This window comes from Gadus morhua, chromosome 3 (genome assembly GCF_902167405.1).
Source record: "Gadus morhua chromosome 3, gadMor3.0, whole genome shotgun sequence".
In the NCBI taxonomy this organism is placed as follows: Eukaryota; Metazoa; Chordata; class Actinopteri; order Gadiformes; family Gadidae; genus Gadus; species Gadus morhua.
Window position 1 is genome coordinate 26,444,849 of NC_044050.1, and position 16,912 is coordinate 26,461,760.

The 16,912-nt window shown below is 44.9% G+C and overlaps 1 protein-coding gene across 2 annotated transcripts in view; it reads left to right on the forward strand.

The window, feature by feature from the left end:
- The window catches only part of rptor (regulatory associated protein of MTOR, complex 1), a 149,205-nt gene that overhangs the window by 49,198 nt on the left and 83,095 nt on the right, over window positions 1–16,912 (forward strand). For both annotated transcript variants that reach the window (XM_030352783.1, XM_030352785.1), the window contains exons 7-8: window positions 4,870–5,045; window positions 13,027–13,086. In XM_030352783.1, coding sequence (XP_030208643.1) covers window positions 4,870–5,045; window positions 13,027–13,086 — 236 coding nt within the window. The remainder of the gene's footprint in view (window positions 1–4,869; window positions 5,046–13,026; window positions 13,087–16,912) is intronic.

A 16,912-nucleotide genomic window follows, 5' to 3' on the forward strand; every position in this document is an offset into this window, starting at 1 on the left:
CCCGTCTCCTCTGGCTCGCTCTCCCTCCCCGTCTCTCTCCGTACGCACACACAAACCTGGTGGGGGTCCAACAAAGGCCCCGCTCAGACGCTATAGACCACCGCACATACGACGGGTCAAGGGGCAGAACTATCAACTGGCCGTTAAAAACGTCTTGAACTGCATTGATCTCATCTTCGGGGGGAGGGGAGAGAAGAAGTAGAAAAGCAAGGGTTTGATATCAAAGTTATTTTCTCGCGCTTAAACTAGCGGCACACACGCAGCAACACACGCATGGTGCATCTCGTCACGGCGGGGGGGAAGTCGGCGCTGCGTGTGGGCGTCTGGTCGGAGCGCTCCGATGTGTTACCGGACCAGCTGGTTCTGATGAATATCTCATTACTTCCTGTGCACAGTCAGCAAAGACAAAGCGCGTTATGACTTTGGTGGAGTGTGTGCAAGCATGTTTGTGTGTGTGCATGTTTGGTTGCATGCGTGTTTGTGTGTGTGCACGTTTGTATACATGCATGTGTGTCTGTGTGTGTGCACGTTTGTTAGGGCCTGGTAAAGGTATTGATTCATCAATGCACTGCAATTTATTTGTTCTCGATTCAATTTCAATTCAGAATTTTTTTAGATCGATTATTTCCATTAAAAAAAGAAAAGGAAAATAAGCATACATTGTAATCTAGAAACGAGTATGCCTAAATGTACATGCCCTTTTACATTTGTCCATGTTATGATTATTACTTTTATGCTGCAAGTTAGCTCAGGAACAATACTATACAATGGTGTATTCCCTTTTTGCTAGATAAAGCACAATGAAACGGTTAATTCTAAATAATATTGAGGTATTTTTGTCATCTGCACGTATTATTGAATCGATATCGAAGCGGATCAATATCGAATCAAGACCTAAAGAATCAAATTGAATTGTGAGGTAGCTGGCCATACCCAGCACTAACGTTTGTATACATGCATGTGTGTGTGTGTGCAACTTTGTGTGTGTGTGTGTGTGTGTGTGTGTGTGTGTGTGTGTGTGTATGTCTATGCATGTTTGCGTATGTGTCTGTGTGACCGTCTCTCCGTCCGACCATGCAAGTGTTTGGCGGAAATTCTTCGAACTGAATTTCTAACGTAACCAAAGTTTATCTTAAAAAAAAAAATAGTACAAAAGAAAGGCAGTCTCTGCAGAGAGGCCCCTCAACCCAACAAGAATAAAAAGGTTGACGCGCTGAAGTGAGCCCCTTTTAGCCATTAAAGTGCCGAGGATGTTTACGTACCCCCCCCCCCCCCCCCCCCCCCCCCCAAAGGCTGGTGTGCACTGTGCACGCGCGTTAATTATCCATAGTAACTCAGATCCCACCGTGTCTGAGTATCTGAAAGAGAGAATCAAGTCTTTAGGAAATTTCCATGACAAGTGTTTTTCTTTTTCGTCTGCATCGACTCGTGTGCCCCGGCATCTGTAACACGTTTGTCGGATTAGGCACATAAATTAGTTTCTGTTCCAAAAAGATAATTGTCAAAGGGACGTCGCGTCGTCGTTAAATTGTTGCCACGTCGCGGTTCAGGGGGAGGCGAGGAAAGCTCCGCCGGTGTTTGTTGGTAATGTGTTGAATCACAATATGCTAATGAGGTAATTACAGTGTATGTTTGGCATTAATCAGCCCGGGTCTGCTCGCGTGTTTATCATCAGGATTATGGCCCTGCACAAAGACTTGGTCCTTTGCCCATTTTTCTCTGCGTGTGAATTTCTCTATTCATTTCCATAATGTTCGATGCCAGTCGGTACAGGATGCAGTTTTCAATCCTGGGCAGGATATGTATCCATCAAACCTCTATGATTTATTTTGTTGCTTTTGTATAGAATATAAAGAAAGAATACAAATTAAACCTGGTTATACCTGCAAGATGTATATAATCTTTGCATCACAACATCTGTCATATCTAGCTCCAGAAAAAGGGGATGGAAAGGGGAAGGCCATAATCTTGTTACAGCCAGTGACACAGCCACACACCAGCTGTTTAACTTTTTTCTATCGGAGAATTTGATTTATTGACTGCTCGCAGGATGTAAAGAGAATTTGAAAAAATGTGATAAGAAAAAGCTTCCCAGACTCTGAGAATTAAGATCCCTGTAGGATTAAAGTTAGCTCTGCATAATTGAGCGGGATAAGACCACATCTCATCTCAAAATATCAACAACCACAATTTGGTGTAAGCTGCTAGTGCTATGACGCACTAACTGTATGTTGTACGCCCTGGCACTTAAAAAAGTACTTCAGATCGTGTAACATCTCATCCTACTTTGTGGGGTTGACTGCAATGCGGTCTATTTCGTTTGGTTTTCGTTTCATAACTCTACAGTCAAAATATCAAACATTAAATAATAAGTGTTTAAAGGCACAGAACTACTGTTCTGAGAAGAGAAGGTGGCGTGCCCATTGTTGAAGTCAGTCCTGGCACTTAAGAAAGTACTTAGCATCGTAGCATCACATCCTAGCTATCTTTGGTTTATACAGGGAATGGGTTAACCTAACAATTGTAAGAGCTTGGCACTTGAACATCCTTACTGTACCGACAGCGATATAGTGTTGTTTCTCTTTCTTCTGACAAAGTCGCTTTGGAAGAAAGCGCCAGCTAAATGCCCTAAATGTAAATGTCTAAGTAATCATTTGCAAGTGCGGCTGTACCCTTTGTACACTCGTATTTGACTGTAAGGAGTTTCATACTTTGAATACCCAGTTCACTCATTATAGAGTCAACAAATTAGATATTGGGCCCTAGATCCATAGTGAAGCAGCAAAAGCATATGTACAATTATACAAACCCTCCATCATGTCTTTCTTGGTAGCAGATTGGAGCTCGTTATGATGACATTAATAATTATTCTTTAAAGATGACTTTATTCCACGTAATCATCATAAGGATTGCTTGTGAACCATGCGTCAAATCAAGAATTTAAACGTAAACCTAATTCCAACTCAAATTTCGATTTTAGTTGTGTTATGTTGGTTTGTCTGGGACCGGCTCTGCAATACTACCTTATCTCATGTCCTGACCCGTGTGCAACCACGGTTAGCTAAAGCACAGGACACCCACGACAATCGTCCGTCCCTCAGTACGGCTGGAGGCAGCAGGTTGATTTTCCTTGACTTGCGTCAGACAGAAAGACAGATGGAGCGTGTGTACGTGCGTGCGAAAGCTTCTCCCAGCGTGGCCTTCATTAATGGAGCTGATGTTTGCAGGCGGTAAAGGTGTCGATATTCTTAGATGCAGAAAAGGGTGAAAGGATGCTGTAAGAGTGAGCAACAGGTTGTGCGATACACATGACGCACGGAACACAATAGACGAGAACCAAACTGGTTGTAGGGCAAGGTCTGACCTCATTCGTTTTCTTGTGTTGCCAATAGAAGCCACGAATCTCCGGTGTAGCAAACTGCAGTTTGTGTTTTACTTGTGATGCCCTTCACTTCCATTGTTTCACCAAGACGCATCAATACCGTCACAAGGTTGACTGCATACCCTTCAACCTCTTTGTACATTTACAGTAAGGACTCGAGGACGAGAAATTATTATACAAACTATGATGCAAACCCACTCTTCGTCGTCTCAGTGTCGGCACGTTCTTGCTGTTAAAACAAACGAGTGGACAGGATTTCTGTTGGCTGAGTAGGGTTCAATGAACCTCATCATCTTCCTGCCAAAATAAATAGATTTGGGTTCAAGCCTTTCTGAACTTGCCTATGCCCTGAATGTTTTTTTTTTTTTTTTTTGCATATTCAACTCTGATCATGGTATCTTTTTGGGGTTGAGGACATTGCGGTCTATTTCGTTTGCTCATTATGTTTTTACTTTTTAACTGTACAGTCCATGAAAGTAATAGTCTGTTTAAAGGCACAGAACTACTGTTCTGAGAAGAGCAGGCTTCGTGCCCGTTGTTGCAGGCAGAAACAAAGTACACCATAGCTACTCAGATCTGTCTGATGCAGCGGCGTTTAATATTTACTTTGGGCTTATGCAATAGTAGGACACTTTTTTTGAGCTCCTAAATATTTTCTCTTTTCTCCAACTCTTTTCTTCCACTGAATGCATGACTTATCCCAGCTCCAGGTTTAAGTTTTTTCACTCTAGATATTGAATTTAAAATAGATAAAGTAGGGTTCACGTGTGTAGCTCCATCAAGACGCAGGCGTTAAATTATGTGCAGTTCATCTGGGTTATTGCAAGGTCAAAATGACCATTTCACAGAATTTTTTTATATTATCCATTTTCCAATAATTTTTGGCAAAGGCTTTCTATATAATGGATTGAAGGCACTATGGCAATGCCTTTGTTCATGGGGGTAAAAGACAGGTCTGTCGAGAGGCAAACTGTATTGCCACAGCTCCAAAAAACCGAAACGACCAACAAAAGAGAATGGCACGGTTAGCATTTGATTATACCACCGATTCCATCACGTATAATTCATTCAGGAAATTGTGATGTTAAGGATGTTTTGAGCACCGATTGTTTTGCTGTTCAACCATCAACTGGGTAGGCAATTAACAGCTCTAACGTCAAGCGATAATCATTCAGTTCCAATCGGTGTGGTTCTGTCGTCAAGCGATAGTCATTCAGTTCCAATCGGTGTGGTTCTGTCATGCTCGTGGCAACACTGGGAATCTGTAAACGAGAAAGATAATCTTGTGCTCCAAACTTTTATATTCTCTTGTCTCCGATTGGTTAGCCCCCCGTTTAACTTTTTATATTTTTCCTTTTAAAATTTGCTCAATCTGTCTCTCCCCACCATTTGTAATCCATGAGGCCCAGACTGAATACACACAATACATTGACTTGAGCATTAGAAAATAGATGATTGAAAGCTGTTTTCCCGCTGTGTTTGCCCAGGTGGCCGCCATCAACCCTAACCACCCCCTGGCCCAGCTGCCGCTGCCCCCCTCCATGAAGAACTGCATCCAGCTGGCGGCCTGCGAGGCCAGCGAACTGCTGCCCATGAACCCTGACCTCCCCGCCGACCTCTTCACCTCCTGCCTCACCACGCCCATCAAGATCGCCCTGCGATGGTAAGAAATAACCACCGCCCCTTCCTCTCGGTTATAACCCCGGCGGATGTCTGTTCGCCGGGGGCTTGGTGGGACGGACACACCGAGCGGTCAAAAGGGCCGTCGCGTTTAGCGTGGCATCGTGGAAGATACAGAAACACATTTGAAGTTGGAGAAACGCCAGGAAATATGAGATTCTCTTCTTATTCTAATTATCTTCCTTTCCCCCCAGTGCAGCAGTAACCATAAAACCCATTGAAATGGCAATAATGCAGGAATCAAGCAAAAGATGGGGATAGATAATGAGCACATTAAGAAGGTGTGACCCCTCCAGTGATCCACTATTAAATGCCTGGTACATTTTACCTCCATGGTGTTTTACTCGATACTTCACTGAGGGGACATAAAGGTGATGTAACTTGTGCGCCGCCACATCAAGCCGCGCCCACTTCATAGTTTCCTTTCCATGTCCAAACCATCACGCTGTGATCCATATGTACGTACTACATAGGCACTGCAGGGAAAAGAGGGGTGCAATGGACTTACTTTTACACAAATAACTTTGCTAAAGTTATTGGGATGAAGGTATCTGTAAATTGGTGTTTTATGTTGTGCGTGTGTTAATGCACATTACCTTGGAAGAAGAAATGTAAGTGAGTCAGGAAAATAATTAGTGCATACAGTGAATTAGGCCTGCAAACCTAGTCTTCATCTGTGGATGAATCAGTTTGTATTTCGTCTCTCCCTCTGTTTTTGTACCTAGCTCCCCCTGCATCTCTTCTACTTCTTATTCGTTACATCCTATACCACAGTAAAGATAAGATTCCATGCCCTTGACCAGAAACACCCATTCGTGGCGTAATTAAACTCCCAATCTGCGGTAGTCACCATAAAGTTAAATGCTGTGGAATGCTCACTTAAAATTAATACGCAGGCTAAAATCTCATATCATTAAGAAAGAGACGGGTCACAAATGTTTTATGTTTGGTGAAAATGCTGAAAATATGCTCACAGTATCCTGGACATCAATATAAGAACATCAGTCGCCTCAGGATGCACTTTGCTTCAGTTAATCCTGAGTGATGGCTCTGTTTGAAGTTGGGAGTACCAAATTCTTCCCTTTAGGATGCTTTTGAAGGCAACGTCTGCTACAAACGTTAAGGACTTCTTCTTCAGCCCCTCTACCCTCATAACCCTGTCTTGACCTTCAGAATAATGAGGGGCTATACCATTAATATTGATAACCCCCCCCCTTGCCCATCTTCCTCTGCAAGAGACTCAAGACTCACTTGTTCAGAGTTCATCTGGACTCTGCATGGCCTCCCCCCTTCCCCCCCCTTCCCCCGGCCCCTTCTGCTCCCTTACTTTCCTAAATTCACCCCTCTGACGCACCTATTTTGAATGTTTGCACGTCATGGCACTTAATGTATGCATTTATTGTATATTGCACGTCCTTGCACAAAAAACAAGAACTTGGCATTTTGTAGCTAGCGTCTTATCCTAGCTATCTTTGTTGCATACGGGGAATGGGTTAACCTAGACATTGTAAGTGCTTGGCACTTGGTTCAATGAATATCTTTACCGTACCAACAGCGACATATTGTTGTTCCAAGTACGTATGTACTTGTTGTAACTTGCTTTGGATAAAAGTGTCTGCTAAATGCCCTAAATGTCAATGCAAATGTAAATCTTCCATGTAGTCCACATTCCTCTTCCCAATTCCAGCAGAGAACTGCTGCAGAGTTATGAGACTGAGCACGGTTCGCCAGATGTTTGGGTACCTGTAGGTTTTCCCGGAACAGATGTTGTCTGTTGTGGTTGAAGCGCGGCTGTCCGTTAATAACCGCTCCTTTGTGTTGAGATGGCTCTAAATAGAATCCCCTCAAGGCAGGTGCTGCCTGGCTGACAGGCAGGCCTGTTCACATTCATCAGAACTACAAAAAGAAAGCAATAAATGCATTAATGAGCGGGGATATACCCGTAAGCACCCCTCCCGTGCTCCCCGGCCCTCTCCATCCCTCTCCTCTCTCATCACACATCTGATTGTTGTTCTCCGTGAAAAGAAAATAGAATCTTACGTAACGAAACCAGGCTAAGGCGTGATTTGAATGTCGTTTGAATCGGAGGCAGAGCTTCAGATTGTATTTATTTCGCACCCTACTGCTGGCAATGTTCTGCGCCCTAATGGTGTTTTTCTGGTTAACGAGGAGGGGGATTCTCTCTGTGCACCGGCCGGGGGACAGCCATCTTTCACTCCGTCGATGTGATCTCATCTATATTCATCTTTTCCCGGGTTTTTGACTTTATCCGCGGTCTTCAAGGGTCGCCGCACCGGGCCCCAGGGAGCAGCTTATTGGGTGAAGGGGACCTGACAAGACTTTCAGTGGTGCTAGAACTGACATCTGGGCTTACTGCTTTGAGTCCTTGATCGAGAGAGCTGTGTGTGTGTCTGTCTGTCTGTCTGTGTGTCTGGGTGAGTGTGTGTGAGTGTCTGTCTGGGTGTGTGTTTGTGTGTCTGTTTCTTTGTGTGGGGGGGGGTTGGGGTGTGTGTGTGTGGGGGGGGGGATGTCTTTGTGTGAAGGGGGTGGTTTGTGTGTGTGTGTGTCTGTTTCTCTGTGTGGCGGTGGAGGTTTGTGTGTGTTTGTGTTGGGGGGTGGCGCGGGCTGGGGGTGTGTGTGTGTGTGTGTGTGTGTGTGTCTGTGACTGTGCGCTCCCAAGGGAAGAGAGAGTGAAAAAGATAGAGGGAAAAGGCCACAATGTGCCTGACATTGCCCAACCAGGCAGAAAATCGCCATTGATCGTTTGCCCTCTTGAAGGGATTTCCCAGATGCCACCACAGGCGGGAAAGCACAGGAGCCATTTGTGTGAAAATGGAGGTGGTTGGGAAGGATGGGGCCGAGAGAGAGAGAGAGAGAGAGAGAGAGAGAGAGAGAGAGAGAGAGAGAGAGAGAGAGAGAGAGAGAGAGAGAGAGAGAGAGAGAGAGAGAGAGAGAGAGAGAGAGAGAGAGAGAGAGAGAGAGAGAGAGAGAGAGAGAGAGAGAGAGAGAGAGAGAGAGGGTAGAAGTAAGCAAAGGAGAGGGATTAAGGAGATAAAGACACAGAACCCTTGTTCAATTTTTAAAGAGCTCCATGCGGCCAGGGGCTGAAGATGGAGGGATAAAGTAGGAGATTGCCGGACTGAAATGGAGAAGGTGCAATACCCCCACGGGTGCCCCCTATACAGATATAGATAAGGCTTCCTGCCCTATTTAGATACACTGGAGAAACCCCTGCGGCTGTGTGTATGTGTGTGTGTGCGTTGCATCATACCGCGTGTATCCACGTATGTTACCGCCGCTGGAGAAGAGTGGTTGAGCCCTCGTGACGAGGATCTCTTCTGCGTAGCTCAGGGTGGAGAGGCGCGGCTACGGTTATAGCCATCTCCACAGCTGGAGAAGAGAGATGGAAACCTCTGGAGGAGCTTCCCTCAGTAGTCACGGTTATATCTCCGCTCCACAGCTGGAGAAGAGAGATGGAAACCTCGTGAGGAGGTCCTCTCAGTTGTCACGGTTATATCTCCGCTCCACAGCTGGAGAAGTGCGGTGGAGCCCTCATGAGGTGGTGGTTCTCTCGGTAGCTACGGTTATATCCCATCTCCACAGCGTGCAAAAGCACCCGCTGTCGTGGTTTGAATAATGGAGTCACAGCTCGGGTTTCATTTTCATTCAGAGGGCTCTCCCCCCAGTTACAGCGCAGCCTCATTAAAAACACTCATGAATTAATCCTCGCTGTTGTCATCTCCTTGCTGCTGACGCAGGTGAAGAACATAATCAAAGAAAACACAGTAGCCATTCATTATTAATAATCGATGCAATATGTTTAATCGCACCCCCGTATTATTATACATACGAACTCACGGAGATGTATATTCCTATTTCCAGTCGGCCGCCGTTATACAAACGTATGCGGACTTGTACATTGGTTTTCCTCGCCTCTCCGCTCTATTTTGATGTTGCATTCTGCTTGTACACTGCTGCTCTTTGAAGAAGTTCTGGTGTGTTCGCCTGCTGCTGTTGCCTCTAGACTCAGGGTGAGCTACGAAGAGCAGGCGTTACATAACCGTCAACGGACAACTTTTTACTTTTCCACAGACATGGGTTTGGGTTTTGAAGGCAGAGAAGGCGTTCACCTCAGAATACCCCAGAATAGCTCATTCATCTCCATGGCTTTTGGGGTCCAAACTGCGTACCCCTTGAAGCAGTTGGTGGCGTGCCCAGCATGAGTTATATTGGTACAACACAAGGGATGTGATCTAGAGGTAGAGATTCATGGGGGTACGGCACAAGCCAGCCCGAAGCCAAGACTTAATCTGAATATATTGTCTGGCATCAGGAAAAGGTGGGCTGTTGGCTAAATATTCTCAGTCTTCGGAGGTCATTAAAAAAAACATCAACAAATATCAAAATAAGAGTGGTGCGCTCATGCATGAATAATGGATCGTCCTTGGCTTACGTGATACCATGGAATCCCTACTAAGATTTTCCTCCTTTTAAACATTTCTCTGTGATCAAGTTATTAAGGTTGTAATGGAATTAAGGTCAAAAAGCCGGTTCTTCTTGGAAATTATCTGAATTCCTGCTTAATTAGGACACTGCATGGCTCCATAGGCACTCCCTTTGTGCTGTCAAATTTGTCCGCTTTTGTACTGGCCCTCCAGCGATAATTAACATCTGCTGCAGGGATAACACCCTGCGCCATCGAAATCCTGAGGTTTGAGATCAGGCGGTGGCGCAGATTGTATCAAAGCTTCACTCTGGATGCCTCATCTTGCTGTTAATAAAGCTTTTCTAGTTTTGAATGCAGATAATGTTCACTTGTTGTCGCATGGGTGCACACATCATGGCCAAGAGCGGGAGTATATTGGACAAAGTCTAATAAAAAAAAGTCCAACTCCATTTTTTACACGCTGTCGGCAGTTTAATGTTAATTAGCACCCATGGCTGTTGGCATAGAAACCAAATTCCTGTAACAACCGGGCTGTGGCGTAAATTGTAGTTTGAATAAACGTCCACACAAAATCAATCACATCAATATTGCTGGCCTGTAAACCCGTTGGCCAGACCGTACACACTGCCGGTTGCACACACATTGAGTCGGTCGTCAAACACCAACTACTATGTGGAGAACCGGCAGATATGAGGGGAGCTTAGCACTGAAGGCGACGGCGTCATGAGCCTTGACAATTCTGTTCTCAACGGTGTCAAAGCAGGACAAACCATGATAAAGCTCAGGGACTTATTCATTGAGGCCATGTCTGCAGGTGATGTTTCTCCCTGCTCCATTCCCTTCTCCTGGCCTGAGATGGGCGTCCGCGCCCCCTTTTCTCAATACAATTCTGCCTACCTTTTGTACACGCTTTGCAGAGTTGATAAGATCTACTTTATTTATCCCAGAAGAGAAATTTGGGAAGGTATTGCTGCTGCTCATCATTTTCTTTGTCAGTATCCCTTGCATCTTCCCTTTAAAGACTGAAACAAGGCTTCTGTCTTTTGGTTTATTGTTGGTGATGTCTGTTGGGTGTCTAAAATCCACTTTTCCTCAAGCCCCGGTTTCCTCCAGTATTTCCTGCCCCTTCATCTGGCACAGAGCCTTGATTGACATTTGCGCTCAACGCTCCCAAGTGTAATGTCTTGTAAAGTGCGATATGCCCTCTGACTTACTCCGCCCGTTCCTATCTATTTTGGTGCTTGGATTTCCCCCGACTTCCAGTATACGCAGAGTTGAAGTAGCGTATCAAAGTGTTGGTGTCAGAGAGTTGAGGAATATACTTCTGCTGTAGAACACTTATCCTCAAAACATCCCTTTCTGTCATTCGTTCATTCAGTAATATTTGCGGTCACAATGGCGTACGTCATGGAGATCAAGGCTTAAGTCAGGACAAATCAGCCAACTACGGTTAGCAGGGATGTGACGAAACAAAGAAGAATTAATTAGCACGAGCCGTGAAAGTCTGGCTTTGTCGCTGGGAAGTCGGACAGGTTTTGTCCAGGTCAGTTCAGAGCGGGATAGAAGTAGGCAAGCTTAGCAGTGCTCAGGGCTCTTGAGTCAGACTCCCTCCTGTCTGTTTGATGATTCTGTTCTATTTAGTGACAACTCTGGTTAGGTTTTCCTTGCTCAAGGCACAGTACCATTGAGAGAGGGGGTCCTTATCTCATTTCCCTGTGCCGTTTTGGAGCTGCCTGCCGCTCGAGTCTCTTTGATGGAGGGCTAGAGCGAGACACTGGAAAGCAGACTGTAGTGCTTGTTTGGTTATATTTAGAGATGCACAGGTAAACAGTTTGGTATTGATTTAATCTAGGTCAGCTATCGCTGTGACATGTAAATTAGCTGTTACGTTGCATTTCAAACATTATGACCTCTACAAGTTCATTCTCTTGTCATGGTAATAAGTTAGAAAAAAGTTTGTAGTTTCAGTGCACTTTGCGCTTTCTTAGACACAAAGACGAAAAGTGTTAGATACATTATGTAATTTGTTTGTGTGTGTGTGTGTCTGAGTCGACTGCTGTATTGTCTTTCTTTTCTTGTTCTGTCTTGTCTTTTGTTCAGTTTATTTCTTCTCAAATGATCGTGTGCTCTACTCCTTAAATCCAATTGATATTCTCCTCCTTCATGCTGTTGAAAGAGCCCCTGCCATGTCTCTGTTCTGTTAACTCTATCATGTCTTTCTTCATGAGCTTTAAATGAAGGTTTTTCACATAACTGACACAAAGACAGTATGTGTGATGAGTGATGATTACATATCGAGTGAGCATTGGCTTGATGGTTGGACAACTTTGCATTCGGTTCGCTGCAAAGCCCTCCCAAGTGACTGTAAGGCACCTAGGGCTGTCTGACAGGTAGACTCTGGTTGGGATGGAAAGAGCACTCGGTTTGTCCTGCATTGTGGCCGTTTGAAAATTGTGGCGGCATGCTTCATACTATACTAGGGTGTTTGCCAATTCTGCTGTTGTGTTTCTTGTTTCCCTTTTGTAATTAAAATGTTCTGTCGGCGTTTAGATGGGGAGACGTTGATGAGATGCATTCCCTCCCAGACTCCCGACACAATGTCAATGAATGAACCGCGCATCTGCTCTTTTGTGTCCTTTATGTTTGCCAGTAAATTCAAGTACAATTTATTTATCGTGGGTTTGGAAACAATTCCGCACGCCTTCATCATCGCAAAAACAAAGTGAAATTATGCATAATTCAGCTTTATTTCTGTCACTTCAGGGTCGGATAAACAAGAAGAAATATTATATTTGTTTAAAAACGTCTGTTTTTTTAGCCAGATCCTAATCAATTATTTTATTCAAATGAATTTACGGCACCCCTGCTGTCCCCTCTTTGGCTGGCCCGAGGTCAAAGGTGATGCAGGTCACCTGTGAACGGGGAGGGAGCCTACCGTCTCCTACATCAGGGGTCCTCCACCTTTTAGTTACAGCTGCCTGATATGCAAATGTATCATTCTTTCAGGTCCCTTAAAAATATAATTATCATCTTTTCTTTTGTCATCATTGAATATGCAAGCCTCATCTTAACGAGTTAACACGGAAACCGTGGCGCTGTTATTAAGTGTAATCTGCAGTTTGTTTGCCTCACTTCTAAAGCCAACCTATTTCTAAGGCTGAGGCATCTTGGGCACCAGGCCTGGCACTAGGTGGGGTCCGTCTGCCCCAAGGCCGGATGGGACTTACTGGCCTTGGCTCACTCTGAGAGCCATTCAAGGAGCCAACGGCAGACTTTTTCTTTCAATAGAAATACGGCCCTCTTCCCTTGATGCTCGCCCTGAAATACACTCGCCAGAGACTCAGAGTTCATTTTTTACCTTTCGCTTCATCAGTATCGGTCATCAGTGGGTGCCCCCTCCCCCTTCCCCCTCCGTGCATCGTAACGGCCAGGCGGTCTGCTTTGCTACGTGCTTTTGGTTGCTGTGTTTTGATTTCTTAATTTAATTCCTTGCTGTGTCATTGTCTTGCTTCTCCAGGTTTTGTATGCAGAAGAGTGCCAAGCTGGTTCCAGGTGTCACGCTAGACCTCATAGAGAAGTAAGTGTCCCTGCACACACACACCATTGTTGTCACTCGCTTACGCATCTCTCACACACACACACACACACACACACACACACACACACACACACACACACACACACACACACACACACACACACACACACACACACACACACACACGCTTCCGTCCCCTCACCTGCAGTACCAGTGACAACGGATCCCTGTTGTATTCATCCATCAAGCTCTTTCTCATCATGTTCCATCTCCTCCCATGCCTCCAGGGTTAATTCTCTACTTTAGTTTCCTCCTCTCCATGATTGCGTCTCATTTTTAGCATGTACTTGGTTGTGCGGCGGTAGCTAGCTGGCTGAGTACGGATCATCTGTGGCTGCAGGGCACACAGTCCCAGAATGATATTTGCCGCTCAATATGGATGTCATATCGGATGTTTGAGGTTTCTCCCAGGATCTCGGAGAGTGGTTTCCATTCCTCACAGGGGGAGTGAATAAAAATAGAGTCATGCACACGTTCATAATTATATTCATGGTGAGGAACGTGATAACATGTATATATGTTAAGCAGGGCTTTAGCTGTTTATATACGGTTTCAGTCACTCTTCTTTTTGAAAACGGCAATATTTTGTTATTTAATTTGTCACCTTTTGCTACAGTTTGCTGGTAAAAGATTGAACATAAAGTGCTGAAGATCGTCCCATTCAATCGAACATAATCTCCCTACTCAGCGATGGCCTCACCGAAATGTTACATAAGTCTGGTGTCGAAGAAAAACACTCTCTTCTTCCTCTTATTGTATATAAGTATGTATGGGTCTTCGGGTTCAGGGTTGCTACCGCCATGTCACCATTGACGGTTCTAGAGCCTCCTTTGACAGTTGTTCTTGACATTGCATCAAAGAAACCAACCCCTTCAGACGATGTGATGGGAGCAGACTGTCTACCGGCACTGACAAAACCAAGTCAGCAATGGTAGACGCATAATCTGTAGCCTGCCGTCGACCAGACCAACGGCAAACGGCAATTTGTCTTGAACCTCTCTGTTCCTTTTCGATTTCCAAAGGGCGTCGACAACCGACCAGAACAAAATGCCTCTTGACCCCATTGGATAGGCCCTCAACCAATCGGAGCAATGAAACGTGTCACGCAGAACTGGGCTACGAAAATACATGTTTCTTCTCTCAAGAAGCTTTAAGTTTGGTCATTTGTTCTCTTTTAGTGAAAATATATCGTCCAGGTCGTTCAATACTGTTTCGATAAGGATCAACAGACATTTCTACATCAGCGGCAGCCATCTTTGTTGTTGTTGTTGCCGCTACGGCACTCCTCTGCACCTTCATCGTATTTATCTCGCCTCTTATTAGATTAACTGTTGTGATTGGTCGGTCTATAACTCGTACCGGGCAGACTATGTTTCCTGCATGGGAGCTGAGCATACCCACAACATACCCTTAAGGCTGGTTGCACAGTGCCAAACGGTGTGCCCTGTATCACAGCATGTCAGAGATATCACAGGGCGATAAGGCTTGAGATCGCAGCAGCGGGAGAATGTTAACTCGCAGGTCAGCCGCAGTGAGGTACTCAGCTGCCGAACAAAAGGGGCCTCGAAACTTTAATTCAGGTACACTCCTGTAGATGATGCTGTGTAGTCGGATGATTGTACACGCAGATAGTAAGGCATTAGGTCCGGCACTTAATCTCGGCACTTATTGTGTGTTGTGCGTCCTGGCACTTAAAAAAGCAGTAGCATTGTGTTGCGTCTTATCCTAGCTATTTTGTTGTATACAGGGAATTGGTTAAGCTAGCGATTGTAAGTGCTTGGCACTTGTTTCCATGAATATCTTTACTGTACTGACAGCGATATATTGTTGTTTCTTTCTTCAGACAAATGTACTTGCTGTAATTCGCTTTCAATAAAAGTGTCTGCTAAATGTAAATGTAAATCCAAGTCATTCTTTAGACCTGCTATTTACAGAGAGCTCATTTAAAGGCATGGCGTTCAGGAACAGGTCCGGGATGGGGTCGTTCCCCATGAGGCTTACAGGTGGTCCGCGGCCATCGGGGTTTGGAGCACCCATGACCTTTGGGCTGGGGGGTCAGACGCCCAGTTTTTTTTAGAGCTATATGCACTTTAAAAACTGACTGGATATTTTGTTGACCAGCTTCTATCTGCTATCTGTGTCTTATGTATTATTATTATTCTTATAGCGCTGCTTTAACAAAAACGTTTGATTGATTGCACTACTGGTTAGATGCTAAACTGCATTTCGTTGTACTGGTTGTCCTTACTTGTGCAATGACAATAAAGTTGAATCTAATCTAATCTAATCTAGCCGCTGGAGCTTCCTGTATACACATATACGACTAGCAGTGTGTGTCTGCTTCGTGGACGACTCTCTGAGCATTACCTCCTTCTGAGGACTGGTTCCTGTTCAATCCCGTGGCCGTGTAGACGACACCATCCTGAACTCATCCAGCCACTCAGAATAACTCTGCTCTCCCAGCAGGGAGACCGGGGAAGAGAACCGGGTGTAAAGTGCAGGCTGGAATCCATTTCCCCTGTATATTAGGTCTCCCCTGTATGAGGGAAATCAATTGGATTTAAGGTTCCTCTCCTTTGTGGGTCTTGGGGACTCACAAAGTTAATATCTTTTTCCAATATAATTTTCACGTACACATTTTGAACATTGGCTCATACATTTGAAATGGTAAATTACATTACATAGAGAAAATGTCCGGTTGAAAATAGTTTACTTTCTTAATAGAGCTTGTACCAAACCAAGTTTCAATGCTGAGTGAAGTTTGTGTTGGTTTGGAGGTTAACCCTGAACCAAAAAACAAAATCCCTCCCTCTCTCGATGCGAAACCTCAATAGCTGGTCACTACGGGAAACAAAAACACAGGCAAAAATAGGTATTTCATATTGTGTACATATATTTTGAGAAATGCCTACTACGAGTGTGTTCGTGGTGTACCCACCAGATCCCTTGGGCCAGCGATAAATCTAAAATAACAAATGAGTTTCGCGTCCCTAATGATAATCACATCGTCTAGCATACAAATCTTCCCCATACTCCGTGTGCACGCAACAAAGGTATCAGAAAGCAATGGAGCGTACATTAGTGTTTGCTTTCAAAATGAGCTCACTGCATTGGCGTTTCACTCACAATACTGCATTACTACAAACAGTGCTAGCATACCAACCTACCGTGCACCCGTACACGCAAAGAAGCAAAGGCAGACACCTTCCCACATGCACTCCAACACACATTCTGGCAGCCTCGAGAAGCAGCAGGTCCTCACACACAAACCAAAGCCATGACATTCACTCACACACTATTATTAAACTCAGCCTCTCTTACTGCACTCGAATTTGTCTTTATCCTTTCTACTTTGCGGTGATGTAATCTCAACAGCATGCACACGCTTTCTCTCTCTCACGCACGCACGCACGCGCGACACAGTGTCAACAATGTTCTATTTCGTGATATCTCACGAATACAAATCGCATCGTTGACATACGTTATCCCAAAACCTGAATGTCGTCAGAATGTGTTATGTTCAAGGACAATGAATTGTAGTGCGGCAATTGTAGTGGAGCCTTTGTGTATGTTGTGCCATGTCATGTGTCGGGGAGTAGCTGGTAGACTAGCGGTCCATAGCACCCCATAGCACCTCAAACACCTGTTGCACAGCTAGAGCCATGGCCATTCTGATGCACTGCAACACTTTTGCTCAAAAAATAAATTATGTGTTCACCAAAGCCCTGCTGGGTGGGTTTGTGTGTGTAGGGGGGGAGGGGGGCTCGCTCGGTGGGGGGGGCTCGGCGGGGGTGGGTGTTTGTGT